Source organism: Zonotrichia leucophrys, chromosome 7 (genome assembly GCF_028769735.1).
Source record: "Zonotrichia leucophrys gambelii isolate GWCS_2022_RI chromosome 7, RI_Zleu_2.0, whole genome shotgun sequence".
NCBI classification, from domain to species: domain Eukaryota; kingdom Metazoa; phylum Chordata; class Aves; order Passeriformes; family Passerellidae; genus Zonotrichia; species Zonotrichia leucophrys.
This window is the reverse complement of record NC_088177.1, coordinates 1,112,368-1,134,583: the sequence shown is the minus strand read 5'-3', so window position 1 is coordinate 1,134,583 and position 22,216 is coordinate 1,112,368. Positions and strand designations below refer to the sequence as shown.

Here is a 22,216-nt window from a genome sequence, read left to right as displayed (position 1 = left end):
CCTTGAGGAATGGCTCCCCCTGCCAGAGGGCAGGGATGGGTGGGAGATTGGGATATTGGGAATTCCTGGCAGTGCCCAAGGCCAGGCTGGACAGGGATTGGAGCAGCCTGGGATAGGGGAAGGCTTTTTCCAAAAGGATTTTGTGTTGGTGCATGCATCTCCTCTCCTGACCCTTCTCCTTCCTCTCCATGCTCCTGCTGAGCAGAAACCCTGGAACTTCAGATGGATGTGCACCTAAAATTCACAATTCCCATTGAATGTTTAAGGTGTCTTTTTACACTGTTGATATAAGTATCAAGATCCATTTCAATCTATATTAATTGCATGCATAGATTATCCACTTAGGAAGAGAAAGGATTATATATATTTATATATATATATATATGTATATGTATTGTTTAATATGTATGTGGTGCACGTGTTTTCTGGGTAAGGTAAATACAGAAAAATGGCTGATGTTTATTCCTGCCTCTTTTCCAGGAAAGGTTCCAAGTGAAGAATCCTCCCCACACTTACATCCAGAAGCTGAAGGGATATCTGGACCCAGCAGTGACCAGGAAGGTGAGGAGCATCCTGTTTGTTTCCTCCTGCCAGGACAGTCCTGGGCTCCAGGTTCCTTCCTGCCTTTGTGCAAGTGCCATGGAAAGTTGCAGGGAGAAGCAGAGAGAAATTGGGAATTTGGTGCAGTTTTCCAGCTTGGGCAGGATAGCAGATGTTGGGAAGCCAGGGACACCATCTGACATGGAGCACAGCTTGTTTTAATAATGTTGGCTTCAGTAAATAACCTGGCACATTGTCTCTGAGCTGGGCTTTAGGCTGGCTTTGGCTAAACCCTGTCTGATGGCCCTTTGCTCCCCCTGGGAAGGGGTGTCCCAGGTTTGAGTCCTTTTCTCTGGGAATTTGCCTGGCAGAGGCTCAGCTGAGTGCACTGTAAATGGTGGTCAGCTCCATCCATGGGGACAATTCCCATCCATGGGGACAATTCCCATCTATGGGGACAATTCCCATCTATGGGGATCAGTTCCATCCATGGGGATCAGCTCCATCCATGGGGATCAGTTCCTTCTATGGTGATCATCTCCATCCATGGGGATCAGCTCCATCCATGGGGACAATTCCCATCTATGGGGACCATTCCCATCTATGGGGACAATTCCCATCTATGGGCATCAGCTCTATCCATGGGGATCATCTCCATCCATGGGGATCATCTCCATCCATGGGGATCAGTTCCATCCATGGGGATCAGTTCCATCCATGGAGATCAACTCCATCCATGGAGATCAGTTCCAAAGTCACAACTCTGTCCATGGGGATCGACTCCATCCATGAAGATCAGCTCTGATTTGCCTTGCTCAGGAAGGAGAATGAGCCAAAAGAGCTGCTCCAGAGGGATTTCTCCAGCTGTTCCAGCCCCTTCCCATGGGCAGGGAGGGGAGCATCCTCCAGTCCTGCTCCAGGTGGGATCGAGGTGCCCCCGCTGGCTCTCTGCCACCTTCAGAGGGGCTCTGCAACCTTCAGGAGAAAGTTTGGTGTTAAACCAAAGCTTGGCTTGTAAAGAAATGTTTATTTATCTCCAGGTTTTGAATTTCCTTAATCCTGGAAGCTCCAGGATGTTCCTGGGAACAGAAGGGATCTCTCCACACGTGGTTTTGTTGACTGCTGGGCTGTTGTTGCTGCATTCCTGGGGATTTAGAGGAGTTCTCAGTTTCCCCCATGTTTTCTTCATTCCCTCTGTGCTGGGTGAGATGTTGATGTTTTTTAATAGAGCCTAATTGTTATTTTTGCCGCTCATTCCATTGCAGAAATTCAGGAGACGAGTCCAGGAGTCAACTCAGGTGCTCCGAGAACTGGAAATTTCCTTGAGGACAAACCACATTGGGTGAGAGTTTTTGATGCCTCTGCTTCAATTTAATTTTTATTTTTTATTATTTCTATTTTAATTAATTTTATTTTAAAATTGATTTTATTTATTAATTTATTTTTTATTATTTAATAATTAATTTTTGAATTCTAAGGTGTCTGTCTTTGAGAATACATCCCTTTTGCATGTCAATAAGTGATGCCACTTGATTGCTAATTAAAGCCTGATGGGCTTAGTTAAGGGGAGCTGGGCATCTCAAGAGGATAATTCTGCTTTAATCCTTTCCTGATGGATTCATCCACATTTTTCTGAGGGCTAGGGAAAGGTTGGAGTCAGCTCCTGCTCAGTCAGAGCACAGGGAGTGAAGCTGTGTCCAGAATAAATATATAGAAAATTGTATATGTATGTAATAAATTTATAATATATACATTTTAAAATTCAAATAAATAATAAATAAATTTAAATAAATAATATTTTTAGAAAATTTAATTTATTTTAAAATTTAAAAAATTAAAATTCTAAAATATATATTAAAAATAATAATATTTTAAAAATTATAATATGATAAAATTATATAATGTATTAATTTATTTAATTGTTAAATTTTAAATGCAACTATAAATGTATGTATTACCCCCCTTGCTGTCTCATAGCTTTAACATGGAGCCTGGCTGGGAATAACAGCACCAGGATTTATGCACAAAGCAGCAAATCCATCCCAGATTGCTGCAGTGGAATTTCCAGGGGTTTTGTTTTTATCAGAGTTTAGTTTTTATCAGCCATCCCTTTCCCATCCTGGTTGCCACCAGTTTCACCTGAAGCTGGTCCAGCACTGGGGCATCGGCCAGGGAGCTTTTCCAGGGGTTTTCTCCAGGCCCACTCCCTGTGTCCAGCTCAGCCCCACGGATTTTTGGGGACTCTGCTGGCATTTTGAGGGAATTTGGGATATTTTAATCTGTGGATGGAATTGCAGTCTCAGTGTGGGGATGGGAACCTTCCTTGGAGCTGCTCCATCCCAAAACCTCCTCGCACAGCCCTGCCAGGGGTTCCCTCCTTTTCCAGCACCAGGAATTCCCTCCCATGGGCATCCATGGATCCCCCTGGATTTAGGATGGGCAGGAGGAACCTGACTGATGCCCCAGGGCAAGAAAAGAGGGCACAGCACCAGTGCCCATTTCCTTAGGGCCCCTGCCTGAGGGATTCTTTCCAAAACCCATTTTATGAAACACCAGGCTGGTTATTTTCGCAGGGAAATGATAAAAATGCCCATTCTGAAGATCAGAATCAGTCCAAGGTGATGAATTCCCACTCCACGAGCCTGGAATTCCCAATTCCCTCCCTGGATTCCCTCATGCCAGTGGCACCCAGCCCCTCCCAGGGGATTTGCTGCCCCAGCTGGGGTTCAGAGAAGAGCTGGGGCTGTGCTGAGCCCCCTTTCCCCCTCACTCTGCCCCTAAATTGATGGATTTTCAGGTTTTTCTTGGCATTATCAAAGCTTTGCAACATAACAGACTTCCCTGAATTATTTTGCAAAGCCCAGGGGCCGGAATTCACTGTGACAGGTGAACACCTTTTACAAAAAAGAGGCAGAATTGCTGTTAAATGTACACCCAGGGCGTCCATCAGAGATTCTTTCCCTGCTTTTACAGCCTGCTGGAAACCAGGATGAGATAAAAACCGAGCCAAGTCCCTGTGTGAGGAATTGACCTTCACAGTGCTTGAAAAAACCCTCATTTCAGTACATTTGGAAAGGGCTCTTTAAAGTCCTCTAAATCACTCTGAAAACCCTTTTTTTTTTGCTCAGAGTGCTGCAGTGGCTCTGCCTCTGGTTTTTTGAGAATTCCAGGGAATCCCAAAGGCTCAGGAAGGCTCTAATGTCTGATATTTCTGTCACAGGTGGGTCAGGGAGTTCCTCAATGAGGAGAACAAAGGCCTGGATGTCCTGGTGGAGTACCTGTCCTTTGCCCAGTATGCAGTCACGTAAGTGAGACATTCCTGGCAGGAAATGCCAGGAAATACATGGATTTTAGGGAATATTCCTTCATTCCAAAGGGGTTGAGCATAGAACAGGCTGCCCTGGGCAGTGGTGGGGTCACAATCCCTGGAATTGTTCAAAAAGTGGCATGGAAGTGTTTGGTGGTTCTGGTCTTTTCCAGCCTCAATAATTCCATGATTCTGTGGGCCTGAGAGCAGAGGAAATCTTGATGTGAGGCTGGAATTATTTCTTCCCAGCAGACAAAAAAACCCCCAAAACCAACCTGAATTTAAACTTTAGGATTATTAATCTCTGTTCATATTTTTTATCTTTGGTCTCTGAGCATCTTAGGGGTAGAGAACCCATCCCAAAATGTGTGGAAAGATGCAGGGTTCCTTGGAAATAGGTTTGCAGTTGGAGTTTGGGCCCAGGGCTTTGTGTTCAGAGGGATTCCCACCCTGCAGCCAGGCTGGGGCAGCAGATGTGCTGCAGCTCAGCTCAGCAGCAATTCCAGGGGCAGTCTGGGAGTTGGGAAACTGAGTTTGTTTCTGACATCTGGGACGTTGGGATCAGGTTTAGTTGTTTGGGTCGTAAATCACGAGATGGGCTCTGAAAAACCAGTGGGGAAAATCAGCTTTCAGTGGAGATCTTCAGCTGAGACTTTGTTTTATGGTGATGGAATCAGCCCAGGCTGGCTTGGGTTGGGAAGGACCTTAAATCCCATCCCTGCCATGGCCAGGGAGCCTTCCCAGCCCCAGGGTGCTCCAAACCCCATCCAAGCTGGCTGTGGGCAATTCCAGCCATGGGGAATTAATCCACATTCACTCAGGATATCGTAGCAGATTTTTTTTCCTACAAAAATGAAAGAGAAGCCTTAGGTTAAAGATAATTTTGGAGTAGAAACTCGAGCTGGGGAGAGCCAATAATTTATTTTTAGCAAGGCTGCCATCAGATTTACGTCCGTCACTGCCCAGAAAAGAGATTTGTGGTGGGGCTGCAGGAAAATTTATGAGGGAAAATCCTATGGTTTCAAATGTTACCCACTGGAAAAAACCGTGCACAGCAAAAAGAAATGTTTGTACAAAGCCTTTCTTCCTAAATTTATACAAATGTACGCAAGGAGCTCGCTGGGTTTTTCCCCTCTCGCATGGGGAACATGAGTAATGACCTCAGGAGCTGGAAGGGGAACAAGCAATTCCTGCTTGGAATAGCAGAACAACGGGCAGGGAGTCAGAAATCAGGGAATCTGGGATGATGGGGTGATATTTGAGTGTGCTGGGAGGTCTGTGGGGCCAGACTGGGATGGAGGAAACCAAAGTGGCACTGGCACAGCTGATTTATGGAGATTCACTGGAGACAGCTCCCAGAACTCGCAGCCTTTCCTTCCAGGCAGGGATATTCCTCAGCAAGCAGCCAGTGTTGGGTTTATTTTGTGTTGAAGAAGTTGTTTGTTTGTTTGTTTGTTTGTTTGTTTGAAGATGTGTCCCTGAGGCCCTCAAAGCCCTGTGGATGTGGCACTTGGGGACAAGGCCTACTGGTGGCCTTGGCAAGGCTGGGAATGGTTGGATTCCATGCTCTTGGAGGGCTTTCCCAGCCTGAGTGAACCTGTTGAGGAATTTCCTTCCCCTTGTGAAGCTCATCCTGTTTCCCTGGGCTTTTCCGTGTCCCTCCTGCACCACAACTCTCTTTTTCCATCATTATTCCATCTGCCAGGATCACAGAACCCTGGAATGGCTTGGGTGGCAAGGGACCTTCCCAGGGCTGGGGGATCACTTGGATTTGATAGTCCTGGAGATCTTTTTGTCCTGTTTGGCTTTGCCCAGTGATTCTCTGATTCCAGCAAAACCTGCAGTGGGAATGAGAACTTAGCATGTGCCTCTCCCGCCTCACCCAGCCTTGGAATTTCCTTTTCCCCGCAGGTTTGACTTTGAGAGCCTGGAGAGCAGCGTGGAGAGCTCCATGGACAAGTCCAAGCCCTGGAGCCGCTCCATCGAGGACCTGCACAGGGGCAGCCAGCTGCCCTCGCCCGTGGGGAGCAGCGTGTCCCGCTCCGGCCGCCACTCCACGCTCCGGTACGGATCCCTGGGAATGGCGCCGAGGGACAGCTCTGCCCTCTGGGCATCCCTCCCTGCCCCCTGAGCCCCGTGCCATGGGAAGGAATGGTGGTTTGAGGTGGAGGGAGCCTCTCAGGGGCAGGATGGGCTGAGGATGTGTGTCCTTGTGCCATTCAAAATGTCCTCAGCATTCCCGTGGACCCAGCCAGGCTGGGGCTCCCATCCTGTGTCCTCGCTCTCCCAGCAGCACGTTCCTTCTGTGCTGCCATCAATGGGACACTGGATTCTTTGGAAAGGGCACTTCCCTCCCCCAAACCTGCTGTCACCCTCTCACCATTCCATGCTTGACTCTCTCTTTCCCAATATTCCTTTTTTTTAGTTTTTATTTATGGTAAAAGGCAGGATCACCTCCCAGGGCTGGCTGGCTGTCACCTCTCTGCCATTCCTTGGATGTCCTCAGCTCCCAGTACTGATACTCAGGATGCAGCTCAGAGTGCTGGATCCTTTGGGACTTTTTTTAAGTTTTTATGGAGTTCTGCTCCATAATCCTGTGAGCATTGCAGAGCCCCAAACTGGAGTCACTTCCAGCCCTTCCCTTCCAGCAGGGATGGTTTTGGTGTGCCAGGCACTGACCTCGGCCCTGGGGTTGATGCTGAGTGGCTCCAAACCTTGTACCTGGAAGATTTAATTCCCAGCCCTCAGGGAGTGCAGAGGAGAAGAGCTCTGGGGAAGAAACCCAGCTGTGGAGTGCAGCAGGATCACCTGGCCAGTTGATTTAGGGATTTTTTAGGGTTTTTGGTGATTTTTGCTCCTGAATTGTTCTGCCAGAAGTGGCGGAGCCCAGGCTGGCAGGAGGCGCCGGTTCTGCCGTGTCCTTGGGAGGAGTGCTTGGGATTAGGAATGCCTAACCCAGGAATACCTTACATGTCTCTTACATTGTTTCTCTTCATCTCCTTCCACCCCTTTCCCTTTCTCACATCTCCCTTTATTCCTCACCTGTCTGAATCTCCCTTTCAACATCTCCTCCGTTCCCTTTTCCCGCTCGGCCGCTCTTTTCCCGTTCTCCCACCTCTCCCACGGTTCCCCGTGCTCTCATCTCCTCTCACCCCCCCTCAGACTGGTTTCTCTGCCCGACCACCTTGAGCTCAAACGCTGCCACAGCTGCCTGGCAGCCGACTGCCTGTGGAGCAGCTTCCCCTTGCGCTCCGCCGATGGCGCTGCCGCCCGGAAAATCGTCCCGTAAGTGCCATGGGCTGTGTCCCCTCAGGGCACCGCGGCGCCAGCCCTGCTGCCATGCCATGGAGAAGGTGCTGCCCACACGGGCTGGCACAGCCCAGCCCCAGGGGAAGGGACCCGGGCTCAGCACGTGAGGTTGGCACATCACAATTCCCAGCCTGGCTTCCATAGAGCGGCATTTCCGCGCAGAGAGGGAGCAGCTGGCATGGAAGCAGGAGCTGGCTTCTCCCTGTCGTGGTGCAAATAGTTGTGTTTGATAGCTGAACTTAGAGCTTTTAGCCCTTGTCCCTCTGATTTCCCCTTTTTGTTATAAATAGAGGCTTTGCTCATACCCGAAACTGCCACAGACAGAGTTTTCCAGCCCAAAATTTTCCTCCTGCCTCCAGAGCCATCTTAGTGCTGGGGCAGCATTTTTGGAATGGGTTTTGGAGGGTTTCTTTCCTTAAATCCATGTTTTAAAATTTTAAATATTTTTTTAAATCTGTATTTTTAATAAAATACACATTTAAAATAATTTAATAAAATAATTTTAATGATTTAATAAAATACAGGTTTTAAAAAATAATTTTTAAATTTTAAAATCTGTATTTTTATTAAAATGCACATTTTAAATAATTTAATAAAATAATTTAATAAAATACAGATTTTAAAATCATTTAATAAAATAATTTTAATCATTTAATAAAATGCAGATTTTAAAAATAAATTTTAAAATTTAAAATCTGTATTTTTTTATATTCTTTTAAAGAGGTATTTTTAAAAAAGATGTGTCTTTTAAAAATACGTGGGTTTTTTAAAGATCTATTTTTAAAACGGTATTTTTTCAATAGCTAGGGATTGTGTGCATTAACAGAAACCTGAAAGATAAAGGTAGGTGAGAGATTTTTAAGAAGGGAGGGGTTTTTTGCTATTCCAATTTTGGAATTGTAATTTTTATGATTATAATATTGTATATTATAATTTTATGATTATGATATTGTATATTATAAATATACAATACAAGTAAATACTGGTGAACTGAAGGAATGCATTCTCCTCAGAACAAGGCAGGTGCTCCGCTGAGGAGGGGGTGCAGGGTGGTTTTTTTGGGCAAAACCAGGAGGTTCTGGGTGGTAAATGAGATTTTTGGGGTGTGTGGGCACTCCTGGAATGGTGGGAACTGTGCAGTGGGAGGAAGGAACCCCAGAGGAATCCCAGCCTGGTTTGGGTTGGAAGGGTTTGGACTCATCCCATTCCATGGGCAGGGACACCTCCATCTCCCCAGGCTGGGCTGAAAGGTTTGGAGGGGAAGGGAGGAGGCTGAGGAGATCTCCCCAGGAAAATGCAGAATTCAGGAGCTGGCCGGGGTGGGCAGAGCTGGGTCCCTGCTCCAGGACCTTCCCTCCCAAATTCCAGCCCCACTGCGGCTCCTCAGCAGTGCTGAAGCTGCCAATTCCCCGCTCCTGTTTCCCTGGCAACTGAGAGGGGATTTTCCTTCGGGGGAGGCACAGGGATTTGGGAAGCCGACACCAAAATGAGGGCAGGAGGATGAAAAAGGGGGAAGAACCTTGGGGGATTTCAGTGCTGCTTTTTTGGGAGAAGGAGCTTTGCTGAGAGCCAGGCTCTGCTGTCAGATAAATATTAATTCAGGCTTTGCAGTGTCCCAGCCCATTAGAAATTCCCTTTCTTCTGAGGAAAATGTTGGAGTTTTCATGTGGATTGAAGTGAGAAACTTCAGTTCTTCCTCTGGAATCTGTCGGGTCTGTGAGGAGGGAATGATCCAGGCAAATCCAGAAATGGGCTCTGATATTTTGGCTTAAATCTGACGTGGTTTTGGGAGCTGCAGTCACTGAATTTGGGCTTTGCCAGTGACACTTCCACTGCTCTGGGGCCTGGGGAAGTCGTCCTTTTGTCAGATACTTCCTAATTTACCAGAACATCTTTCTGAGCAGCTCCAGCAGATCACAGAAACCCCAAACTGCTGGGATGAGCCAAAACCTCCCTTTCTGAAGGAAATTTTTGCTGTCAGTTGATACAAACCCCACAGTTTCCAACCCACCGCCAGAAAAAAAATTGCAGGGATGGAACCCAAAACCCACCCAGCCCTGATGAACTGCAGCTTCTCATCTCTGTGAGACCCAGCCTGGGCTGCTCTCTGGGAGCCAGGGGAGAACAGGATAATTTTTAGCAGCTAAAAAGGTGAAAATGATGGGAGAAATCAGCAGTGATTTGTATTAAATTGGGGCATTCAAAGTCTGCACCATTGGAGTGGGCACGTCCTGGAATTCCAGGGTTTGGGATCTAATTCCAACTTTCCTCCCACTGTCCCAGGGTGTTCCAGCCTGGCCTGGGCACTGCCAGGGATCCAGGGGCTGCTCTGGCAATCCCAGCCCAGCCAGGAATTCCCAGTTCCCAATGTCCCACCCATCCCTGCCCTCTGGCACTGGGAGCCATTCCCTGGCTCCTGTCCCTCCATCCCTTGTCCCCAGCCCCTCTCAGCTCTCCTGGAGCCCCTTCAGGCCCTGCCAGGGGCTCTGAGCTCTGTCTGGAGCCTTCCCCTCTCCAGGGGAACATTCCCAGCTCTCCCAGCCTGGCTCCAGAGGGGCTCCAGCCCTGCAGCACCTCCATGGCTCTAAAATATAAAAAAATGATGGAATTGTTCTTTAATAGAAACATTTTTCTGTCAGATCTGAGTGAGAAAAGGAACTTCAAACTCTGTATTCCAGCCCAGGATCAGCCCTGGCTCTGCTGGCTGTTGGTTTCCCCACAATGCTGTTGAAACCCTGCCCTCTTCCTCATCCTCCTCATCCCAAACCTCTGGACCAGCCCCCTCCCCACACGCGCCACCCCTTTGCAGACCCTTCCCCTCTGCAGGGCCTTCCCCAGGCCCAGCTCTGCAGCTCCTGCCCTTGTGCAGGGCAAGGAAAGGTTTTGTGGTTCCCCTTGCGAGGAGGGGCCGTGGAAATGAAAGAGGAACCATCTGAGTTTAATTAGCAGGGTAAATATCCTGGGGGTGACATCATCTGGGACCTGCAGCAGACAGGAAATCAAAGCCAAGCCGTGCTCCAGCTGCTGGGCCAGGCCTTGGGGAGCAGCGTGAGGGAAAGCAGGAGGAGCTCAGGCCCATCCACCCTTCCCTGGCTGCTGCAGCACAACGGGAGGGTTGGAGCGGCCTGTGATGGTGTCACAGGGTGTGAGGATGAGGGGAGAGATGAGGATCTGACTCCGTGTTTCACAAGGCTGATGGATTATTTTATGATATATATTATATTAAAACTATACTAAAAGAATAGAAGAAAGGATTTCCTCAGAAGGCTGGCTAAGAATAGAATAGGAAAGAATGATAACAAAGGTTTGTGTCTCAGCTCTCTGTCCGAGCCAGCTGACTGTGATTGGCCATTAATTAGAAACAACCCCATGAGCCCAATCCCAGATGCACCTGTTGCATCCCACAGCAGCAGATAACCATTGTTTGCATTTTGTTCCTGAGGCCTCCCAGCTTCTCAGGAGGAACAATCCTAAGGAAAGGATTTTCCATAAAAGATGTCTGTGACACTGCCCCACCTTGGGGAGCAAACAAAACCATCAGGGAGCCTTGGGATGGCTGCACACTCAGGGAAAAGCATCCTGAGCTGGAACTCCAGGGACAGAGACACCTTCTGGGGGTCCAAGCCAGAAATCGTCGTTGGTGCTGGGTTCTGGTGGCTCTGGTTTGGCCTGGAAAGCCACCCCGGTATGGAGGAGTTTAGGAGGGACATCTCAGCTTGGGAAGGTCCCATCCAAGGGGTTGGATCCAGGCAGGTCAGACCCAGTGCTGAACATGCTGGGGTATCCTTGCTTGAAAAAACTCTGTTTTTCCAAGCACCTGGAAATACCAAAATCTGTATTTATGGTCATTTTTGTTGTTTAAGGAGAATGCTCCCCATTTCTTAGAGCCAACAGAACTGGTGGATGCTTCAGTTCTGAAATTCAGGCATTCACCAGGCACTGAGGAAATTATTTTTCTTCCATCAGTGGCATGATAAAAATCTCATTAATCTGATTTAAAATGTATGGAAAATAATCCTGCAGCCCTTCATAATTTAAATCTGAGATAAACCAGTGTAGGAACTGTCTCTGTGGGACTAAAAATACTTCAAAACCTTTTTTTTTTTTTCCTGTGTTTTTCCCATTTGGTGGGGTGAATGTGTGGGATTGGCAGCTCTGGGGTGTCCAGGCTTCCACAGTTCCCAGTTCAGATTCCCAGTTTGGGGTCACTCAGCTCCTGTTGTGACTGGGGAAGGGATGCTGGGACAGGAGGGCACAGAGCTGATCCAGGGGGATGTGGGACAGCCCTGGCAGCCCCATTCCCACCAGGAATCCCAAATCCCAAATATCCAGGTGCAGGAGCAGAGCTGGGGGCAGCAGCCTCCTCCTGGGCTGCTCCCAAAATTCAGCTCCAGTGCTCCAACCCCTCACACTAAAAACTAAATATAACTCAACTCCTTTATACCAATGTATAATTTTATAACTTATAATTTATCATGATTTTATAATTCTTTTAATTAATATTCATTAGTAAATGTTTAATTTATTATATTTTTATTATTTAATCTACTTATTAGATATACTTTATACATTAGTTAATATGGAGTGCTGATCCCAAACTGGGTCACGTTTCCCAAAATCCTGCAGTGCCCTGAGCTGAGGAGTTCATTCATATTTATGGATGGGGAAAAAAAAAAGGAAAAACTCCTTTGAGTTTGGATTTGGGGATTTCTTTCATCTCAGCTGGGAAGGAGAAGCCCCGGGGAGGGATTGTGGGAAGCTGGGAATTGTGGCAGGGTGGGCACAGGGAGCACCCAGCCCTGGTGTGGGGCCTGGCTTCTCTTGGGTTGTGAGGTTAAAAAGGGGAATTTGCAGGGATGGGCTGGGAAGTCACAATAAACCGGTGTGGTATTCCCAGTTCCCGCTTTTATCATGGATTTCAACAGGGAATTTGTAGGGATGAGCCAGGGAGTTGCAAAAACTCCTGTGGTATTCCCTCTTTCTGCTTTTGTTGTGTATTTAAACCAGGAATTTTCAGGGATGAACTGGGAAGTCACAATAAACCAGTGTGGTATTCCCTATTCTTGCTTTTTTGTGGATTTAAACAAAAAATCTTCAGGGATGGGCCAGGTAGTCACAATACAGCAGTGTGGTATTCCCTGTTCCTGCTTTTATCAGGGATTTTAGCCAGGAATTTGCAGGGATGAGGCAGGGAGTCACAATAAACCAGTGTGCTATTCCCTGTTCCTGCTTTTATCAGGGATTTAAACCAGGAATTTTCAGGGATGAGGCAGGGAGTCACAATACACCAGTGTGGTATTCCCTGTTCCTGCTTTTATCATGGATTTAAACCAGGAATTTTCAGGGATGAGGCAGGGAGTCTCAGTACACCAGTGTGGTATTCCCTGTTCCTGCTTTATCATGGATTTTAACCAGGAATTTTCAGGGATGAGGCAGGGAGTCACAATAAACTGCGGTGGTATTCCCTGTTCCTGCTTTTATCGTGGATTTAAACCAGGAATTTTCAGGGATGAGGCAGGGAGTGACAGTACACCAGTGTGGTATTCCCTGTTCCTGCTTTATCATGGATTTAATCCAGGAATTTGCAGGGGTGGGCTGGGAAGTCACAATAAACTGCGGTGCTATTCCCTGTTCCTGCTTTTATCATGGATTTAAACCAGGAATTTTCAGGGATGAGGCAGGGAGTCTCAGTACACCAGTGTGGAATTCCCTGTCCCAGTTCCATTGGGAACATCCCCTGTCACCCGTGCTGGCAGGAAGGGCTGAGGTGCAGCTGCAGCCAAACATCCTCATTTCATCCCTGCCAGGACCTTTCCCTCCTTTATCCCCCTGAGTGCTTTCTGCTCCTCCTCTGTGGAACCCCTGCGTGCTCCCCCTCACCCCGGGGAGGGTTATTGCTGTCCCTTTCCCAGGAAATCCCGGGATAACGGGAATGGGATGGGTGTGTTTTGCAGGTACAACACGCTGCCCAGCCGCAGGACGCTGAAGAACTCGCGGCTGGTGAGCAAGAAGGACGACGTGCACGTGTGCATCATGTGCCTGAGGGCCATCATGAACTACCAGGTGGGCACGGCCTGGGGTGACAGCGATGGAAACGGGAAATTCCCATCAGATGGGAGGGAATGGGACAGAGCGATTTTGGGATTTAGGGGTGACATCGATGGAAATGGGAGATTCCCATCATGGGAGGGAATGGGACACCGCGATTTTGGGATTTAGGGGTGACATCGATGGAAACGGGAAACTCCCATCATGGGAGGGAATGGGACACCGCGATTTTGGGATTTAGGGGTGACATCGATGGAAATGGCAAATTCCCGTCAGATGGGAGGGAATGGAACACAGCAATTTTGGGATTTAGGGGTGACATCGATGGAAACGGGAAACTCCCATCACACGGGAGGGAATGGGACACAGCGATTTTGGGATTTAGGGGCGACATCGATGGAAACGGGAAATTCCCATCATGGGAGGGAATGGGACACAGCGATTTTGGGATTTAGGGGTGACATCGATGGAAACGGGAAATTCCCATCATGGGAGGGAATGGGACACCGCGATTTTGGGATTTAGGGGTGACATCGATGGAAACGGGAAATTCCCGTCACATGGGAGGGAATGGGACACAGAGATGGAATTTAGGGGTGACATCGATGGAAACGGGAAATTCCCATCAGATGGGAGGGAATGGGACACCGCGATTTTGGGATTTGGGGGTGACATCGATGGAAACGGGAAATTCCCATCATGGGAGGGAATGGGACACAGAGATGGAATTTAGGGGTGACATCGATGGAAACGGGAAATTCCCATCATGGGAGGGAATGGGACACCGCGATTTTGGGATTTAGGGGTGACATCGATGGAAACGGGAAATTCCCATCATGGGAGGGAATGGGACACCGCGATTTTGGGATTTAGGGATTTAAGGATTTAGGAAAGGGCAGTGAGAGCCTGGATGTGCTGGGCCAGATCCTGTTCGTTAGATGTGCAGCTAATTAGGTTCGTCTGGAGTTTGGTATATTATTAGTCTGGAGTTTAGTGTATTATTATAAGTTATAAATCAAATTATATATTGTTATTTTATATAAATGAGAAATACCATCATATAGCTATAACTATAACTATAACTATAACTATAACTATAACTAATTCTAACTATAACATTAATAGAAAAATAAATTAATATTATAAATAATAAATTATTAGTCTGGAGTTTAGTGTATTATTATAAGTTATAAATCAAATTATATATTGTTATTTTATATAAATGAGAAATACCATCATATAGCTATAACTATAACTATAACTATAACTATAACTATAACTATAACTATAACTATAACTATAACTATAACATTAATAGAAAAATAAATTAATATAAATAATAAATTATTAGTCTGGAGTTTAGTGTATTATTATAAGTTATAAATAAAATTATATATTATTATTTTATATAAATGGGAAATACCATCATGTAACTATAACTATAACTATAACTATAACTATAACTATAACTATAACTATAACTATAACTATAACTATAACTATAACTATAACATTAATAGAAAAATAAATTAATATAAATAATAAATTATTAGTCTGGAGTTTAGTGTATTACTATAAGTTATATACAAAATTATATATTATTATTTTATATAAATAGAAAATAATGCAATATAAATATAAATATTAATATAAATATAAATATTAATATAAATAATATAAATTAATAATATAATTAATAAATTATTAATATGGAGTTTAGTGTATTACTATAAGTTATAAATAAAATTATATATTATTATTTTATATAAATGGGAAATACCATCATATAACTATAACTAGGAGGGGCTGTTGGGGAGGTGGGGTTGGTGGGATTGGTGGGATTTGGGCCAGGCTGAGGCAGGTGGGATTTGGGGGCAGGTGGGATTGGTGGGATTTGGCTCCAGGTGGGATTGGTGGGATTTGGCTCCAAGTGGGGTTGGTGGGATTTGGGGCCAGGTGGGATTTGGGCCAGGCTGAGGCAGGTGGGATTTGGGGCCAGGTGGGATTGGTGGGATTGGTGGGATTGGTGGGATTGGTGGGATTTGGGGCCAGGTGGGATTTGGGCCAGGCTGAGGCAGGGCTGTCCCTTCCCTCCCCAGTACGGATTCAACATGGTCATGTCCCACCCCCACGCCGTCAATGAGATTGCCCTGAGCCTGAACAACAAGAACCCCAGGTAGGCTCCTCTGGCTCCCAGGGCCGGAGCAGGTGAGTGAAGAGGGCTGGAAGGGCTTCCAGAGGGGGATCTGGAGGAGGAACAGGATTTGCTCTGGATCAGATGGGATCTGGAACAGTACAGATAAACCAGCAGTGTCTGATCCCAGTGCTTCCAGAAGCTGCTGCTTCTCCAGCTCTAGCTATGGCTTCAGGCTGAGGGAGGGAGGGTTTAGGTGGGACATTGGGAATTCCTGGCTGGGCTGGGATTGCCAGAGCAGCCCCTGGGTCCCTGGCAGTGCCCAAGGCCAGGCTGGGGCACCCTGGGACAGTGGGAGGTGTCCCTGCCATGGCAGGGTGGCACTGGATCATCTTTGACCTCCTTCCCACCCAAACCATTCCGGAGTTTTGGGATTCAGCTGAAATGTGGCTGCTGGAGCCCTTGAGCTCTGTTCACTGCAGGGAAACCCCAGTGGCAATGAGCAGCTGCATGAAGAAAAAAAAGGGAAAATCTTTAGGAAATGTTATCCAAGATCCTTAGGTTGGGATTTCTCTGGGAGAGGTTTCACTTCTGATCTGGGTCAGGATGCTGTGGCTCCTCTGTGGGCCTGCTGGTGGTTCCATGTCCCTGCTCTCCACACATCCCTGTGCTCCCTGCTCCAGCAGATCCCGGAGTTCTGGCACAGAGGTGGTTCCAGGGAAAGGTGAAGCAGGGGATGAGCTGATCACCTCACTGGATGTGATTCCAGGGCTGAGGCTGAGAGCAGGAATTCTGTCCTGAGGGAAGCAGCTTCTTCCTTCTTTCTTTTATTCAGCCCCAAGTCAGCAAGCCAAGAATAAATGGGAAGTTTATTGTTTTTATAATTTTTAAAATCATTTTTGTCATAGTTTTTAATCATAATTTTTTAGCATCATTTTTTATTATAATTTTTATCGTTTTCCAGTGCCTGGAAATCAGGGGAGAGCCCAAGTTTTCACTTTTGGAAGAAGTGGGTTATTTTGATTTTGGTGGATAAAAAAACTGCTTTAAAGTGTGACTGGAATAATGTGAGGACAAACCCCTGCTCATATCCCAGCCTGGGTTTGTTTCAGCCCTGGGGAGCTGTGGGAGAGCCCTGAGTGAGGTCTGGATGTGCCCAGAGCTGCAATTCCAACAATTGTGTGCTGAGCACAGTTCCAGCAGCAGCTCCAGGGAATTGGGCTCACCCAGAGGGGTGGGCAGCACCCAGGGATCTCCATCCCCTCCCCATGGGGGGAACATTGCAGCAAATCCCCTTGATCCTGAAAATCCCTGCGAGTTCTTCCTGTGCCAGGAGGAAAATGAGAACAACCAACCCTTGAGGAGGCAGCATTGAACATTCCATTTAAAATTTCCTAGGGAAGTGACCATTTTTTCTGGTTTCCAAAGATAACCCTGACCCTTTGAGAGCCCACAAGGTATTTCTTGTTCTGTAACATCTGCTTGGAGTCGCTGCTTGAGCATGGGACTAATTTTTTTCTGTGTGTGCATGGTTTGCCTCTGCTCAGAGCTCGGCTGCCCAGAAAGGCTTTTGTTTTCCAGGAATCCTGGAAGGAAATACTGTGGATGGTTTCCATCAGGGTTACACAGAGTTTGCTGCATGTTTTTCCCTCAGTGATCTCGTTTTCTCTCCGCTTCACTGCTGAAAATCAGCTCAGATTCCTGATTTTTCAGGAGAAGGATGTGTGCTCCAACAGCCTGCAGTGAATTGTGTGTGTGTGGGGGGCTATAAATACAAATTATCACGGAGAATAATTCAGATTTGTGTCAGGGAAACAGCAGATTGGAATTTTGAGCTCTCCCATTAAGAACTGGGCTCAAGGAAGGCTGGCTGGGGGTGCAAAGCTGCTCCTGCAGGGGTGTGCAGGGCATTCCCTGGGAGCAGCACCCCTCAAACACTGCCCTGCCTTTGCCACAGCCCCACCAGAGCCTTCTGCTTCAGTTTCCAACTGGGGGTTTCCATCCCTGCATGGTTTGAGAGGCTTTAAAAAGGGGGGAGCTGCATGGCCCAGGAGAGGCAAAGCTCCCTGTGCACCCTGCAGGATCCACTGTGGGGTTAAACACACAGAGAGAGGCTGCAGGATCCAGTCCAGGGTTAAACACATACAGGGTGAGGCCAAGGGTTAAACACACAGAGTGAGGCTGCAGGATCCATTGCAGGGTTAAACACACACAGGGAGGCTGCAGGATCCATCCCAGGGTTAAACACACACAGTGAGGCTGCAGGATCCACTGCAGGGTTAAACACACACAGGGAGAGGCTGCAGGATCCACTGCAGGGTTAAACACACACAGAGAGGCTGCAGCACCTGCAGGATCCATTCCAGGGTAAAATACACACAGGATGAGGCTGCAGCTCCCTGCAGGATCTACTGCAGGGTTAAACACACACAGTGAGGCTGCAGGATCCACTGCAGGGTTAAACACACACACAGAGGCTGCAGCACCTGCAGGATCCCAGGGTTAAACACACACAGAGAGGCTGCAGGATCCATTCCAGGGTAAAATACACACAGGATGAGGCTGCAGCACCCTGCAGGATCCCAGGGTTAAACACACACCCATGGGTGAGGCTGCAGGATCAATTCAAGGGTTAAACACACACAGGGTGAGGCTGCAGGATCCACTCCAAGGGTTAAACACACACAAGAGCTGCAGATCATTTCAAGGTTAACATCACACGAGGGCTGCCACCTGCATGGTCACTGCAGGGTTTACACACAGGAGGGCTGAGACTGCATGGACCCAGGGTAAACACACCAGGTGGCTGCAGGATCCACTGCAGGGTTAAACACACACAAGAGGCTGCAGGATCCATTGCGGAGTAAAACACACAGGTGAGGCTGCAGAATCCACTGCAGGGTAAAACACACACAGGGTGAGGCTGCAGGATCCATTGCAGGGTTAAACACACACAGTGAGGCTGCAGAATCCACTGCAGGGTAAAACACACACAGGGTGAGGCTGCAGGATCCATTGCAGAGTTAAACACACACAGTGAGGCTGCAGCACCCTGCAGGATTCACTGCAGGGTTAAACACACACCCATGGGGTGAGGCTGCAGGATCCACTGCAGGGTAAAATACACACACAGAGGTTGCAGGATCCATCCCAGGGTTAAACACACACAGGATGAGGCTGCAGCACCTGCAGGATCCCAGGGTTAAACACACGAGGGTGAGGATGCAGGATCCATCCCAAGGTTTAACACACACACAGAGGCTGCAGGATCCACCGCAGGGTTAAACACACACACAGAGGCTGCAGGATCCATCCCAGGGTTTCACGCACGAGGCTGCAGGATCATGCAGGGTTAAACACACACCATGAAGGTGAGGCTGCAGGATCATTTCAAGGGTTAAACACATGCAGTGAGGCTGCAGGATCCATCGCAGGGTTTCACACACACACACACACAGAGAGGCTGCAGGATCCATGCAGGATTAAACACACACCAGAGGCTGCAGGATCCATTCCAGGGTTAACACACAGAGAGGCTGCAGGATCCATTGCAGGGTTAAACCACACACAGAGGTGCAGGATCCACTGAGGGTTTCACAACACACAAGAGGCTGCAGGATCCATGCAGGGTTTAACACACACAAGAGGCTTGCAGGATCCACTGCAGGGTTAAACACACACACAGAGGCTGCAGGATCCATCCCAGGGTTAAACACACACCCATGAAATGAGGCTGCAGGATCATTTCAAGGGTTAAACACACACACAGAGGCTGCAGGATCCATCGCAGGGTTTCACACACACACACACAGAGGCTGCAGGATCCATCGCAGGGTTTCACACACACACACTGAGGCTGCAGGATCCCTCCGCAGGGTTTCACCTCCACACAACCAGAGGCTGCAGGATCCATCGCAGGGTTCCACACACCACACAACACACAGAGGCTGCAGGATCCATCGCAGGGTTTACACACCACACACACACAGAGGTTGCAGGATCCAGGGTTAAACACACACCACAGAGGCTGCAGGATCCATCGCAGGGTTTCAACACACACACAACACACTGAGGTTGAGGATCCCAGGTGAAACACACACACAGAGGCTGCAGGATCCACCGCAGGGTTTCACACACACACACACCCCCGGGGTGAGGCTGCAGCTCCCCCCGTCCCCGCAGTGTCCCTGCTGTCCCTCAGTGTCCCCGTGCTCTCCCACAGGACCAAGGCGCTGGTGCTGGAGCTGCTGGCTGCCGTGTGCCTGGTGCGAGGGGGCCACGAGATCATCCTGGCTGCCTTCGACAACTTCAAGGAGGTCGGTGCGGCTGCCTCGGCACACCCGGGGCTCCCCAATTCTCCTGGGGCTGCCTGGAGCACCCCGGTGTCCCATCCATGGTTCCCATGTTTGTGCAGAAGAGTGGAATTCCAACAATTCCTGCACCTCCCAGGGCAGCAAAGTGCTGGAATGGGACATCCCAGCTCAGCTGGAAAATTTCCAAATAACTGGAAATAATAATAATTCAAACTGCTGGAATGGGATATCCCACCTGAGCTGGAAAATTTACAAAAACTGGAAATAATAATAATTCAAACACTGCTGGAATGGGATATCCCACCTGAGCTGGAAAATTTACAAAAACTGGAAATAATAATAATTCAAACACTGCTGGAATGGGATATCCCACCTGAGCTGGAAAATTTACAAAAACTGGAAATATAATAATTCAAACACTGCTGGAATGGGATATCCCACCTGAGCTGGAAAATTTACAAAAACTGGAAATATAATAATTCAAACACTGTGAATGGATATCCCACTGAGCTTATCATTACCTTATCAATATATAATACTACAATAATAAATAATAATAATTATTTATTATTACCTAATATAAGTAAAATATATATATAATTAATAATTAATATATTATAATAATAATATTAATATATAATATATAATATTATATATTAATTATATATAATATATATTATAATATATTATATATTTTATTATACAATATATAATATAAATATATAATATTAATATATATATATAATATAATATAAATATAATATAATATAATATAATATATATTATAATATAATATTATTATAATAATTATATACTTATTATAATAATTATAATTAATATAATAGTATATAATTAATAATATAAATATATTATTGTTAGTATAAGTATATTATTAAATAGAATTATTAATATTATAGAATAAGTATAATTCTATATATAGTAATAATACATAATTAATAGTTAATAATTCTATTTATTAATTGTAATTATAAAATAATTATAAAAATTAAAAAATAATATATATTATATATAAGATAATAATTATATATATAAATAATACATAATGTTAAGTAATATAAGTATTAATAATTAAATTAATTAGCATATAATTCATATATGTAATTTATATTTATAACTAATCAAATGATAAAAATCTACAACAAAATAAACACTCCTCAACATAGAACAACAATCCAAACAAGCATCTTTAAAAAACAATTCAAAGAACTTCTGAAAACAACAAATCAAAAACTAAAAAAAATCTGTCACAACTTTCCATGTAACCCATCAACAAAATAATTGCAAAAAAAATAATAACAACAAAGCTCACCAAAAAACATATTTCAAGTACTAAAAATTTAAACATGTAACAAAATGTTATCCAAAATCTACAAGAGATACACAAACACCAAATTGTTACCCAAAATACAAATTGGTACTATTCCAAATATAAAAGAAATAAATACCTTTTACCATAAAAGGTGTTTCCCAACAGGTAAAACCACCATAGAAAAATCCAAGTATTAATAATGATTCAACTACTGGAAATAATAACAATAATTCAAATTGCTGGAATGATATTATCCATCATTTCCATGTATATGCAAAGGAGCTCTAATTCCAACAATTCCAGCACCTCTTATTCCAGCAGGGCAGGCAAAATGGAATGGGATTCTGGATTTCAGGGGAGCTGGAAAATTTCCAAATAACTGGAAATAATAATAATATAATAATATAATAATAATAATAATAATAATAATAATAATGCTGGGATGGGCTGTCCCAGCTGAGCTCCCTCAGCACTCCCAGCCCTGTGTCCTGCTGTCCATGGCTGTGGCAGAAGCAGCTCCGTGGTTTATCCACATTTCCCGAGGTTGGTGTTGCAGGAGGAGCAGAATTCCAGGAGAGCAGAGGGAGCTTTGGGATGCTCCAGGTGCTCCCCTGAAATCCAGAATCTCTGAGAGCTCTGTGGGATCCAGGCTGGGACAGGGATCCAGGATTATTCCCTGTGCAGGGAGCAATCCCAGCATTGGCTCTCACCCAGCAGAGCTGCTGTGTTGGTTTATACAAAAACATTCCAGAATTACCAAGTTTGGGAGGGGAGGGTGTGCTCGTGGCATCTCTGGGTGGGAAATCGGCTGGAATTTCCAAATAAACCCGGGATTCAGGTGCTTTGGGAAAAACCCAGAGCTGAGGAGCTTTTCTGAAGGTGGGCTTTGAAGAACCCAATGTGTTCTGCTCCAAGGCAGGAAGAAATGCCAAGAAAATAAACTGGGATTGAGCTCATCCAGCTTTTGGGAAGGTCACTCTGGAATTCTGATGTTACACTGATTTATTTCCACTCCTCCTTCAGCCAGGGATAATTTTCTCTCTTTTCCCTCCCTGTCATTTGGGTTTCTCCCTAATTACAGAGAAAACTCAGCTCGGAGCTGCGGCACAGCCTGGTGCAGCTCTGCTCCTTCCACTCGTGGATGAGGTCCAACTTTGGAGGAGCAAAGAGATAAAAAGAGTTCTTTTGTAATTGCAGAGGCGCAGGAATTGTGCCTGGCTGCTCAGCCCCACACT

General features: G+C 46.1%; 1 protein-coding gene across 12 annotated transcripts in view; it reads left to right on the top strand.

Moving 5' to 3' along the window:
* Nucleotides 1–22,216, top strand: part of FMNL2 (formin like 2) — a 115,467-nt gene that overhangs the window by 72,263 nt on the left and 20,988 nt on the right. For 7 of the 12 annotated variants that reach the window (XM_064717791.1, XM_064717793.1, XM_064717787.1 and 4 more), the window contains exons 3-10: nt 481–561; nt 1,806–1,882; nt 3,761–3,844; nt 5,759–5,911; nt 7,010–7,132; nt 13,111–13,219; nt 15,304–15,380; nt 19,561–19,654. In XM_064717791.1, coding sequence (XP_064573861.1) covers nt 481–561; nt 1,806–1,882; nt 3,761–3,844; nt 5,759–5,911; nt 7,010–7,132; nt 13,111–13,219; nt 15,304–15,380; nt 19,561–19,654 — 798 coding nt within the window. The remainder of the gene's footprint in view (nt 1–480; nt 562–1,805; nt 1,883–3,760; nt 3,845–5,758; nt 5,912–7,009; nt 7,133–13,110; nt 13,220–15,303; nt 15,381–19,560; nt 19,655–22,216) is intronic. The other 5 variants (XM_064717796.1, XM_064717797.1, XM_064717798.1 and 2 more) reach the window with 1 other exon arrangement.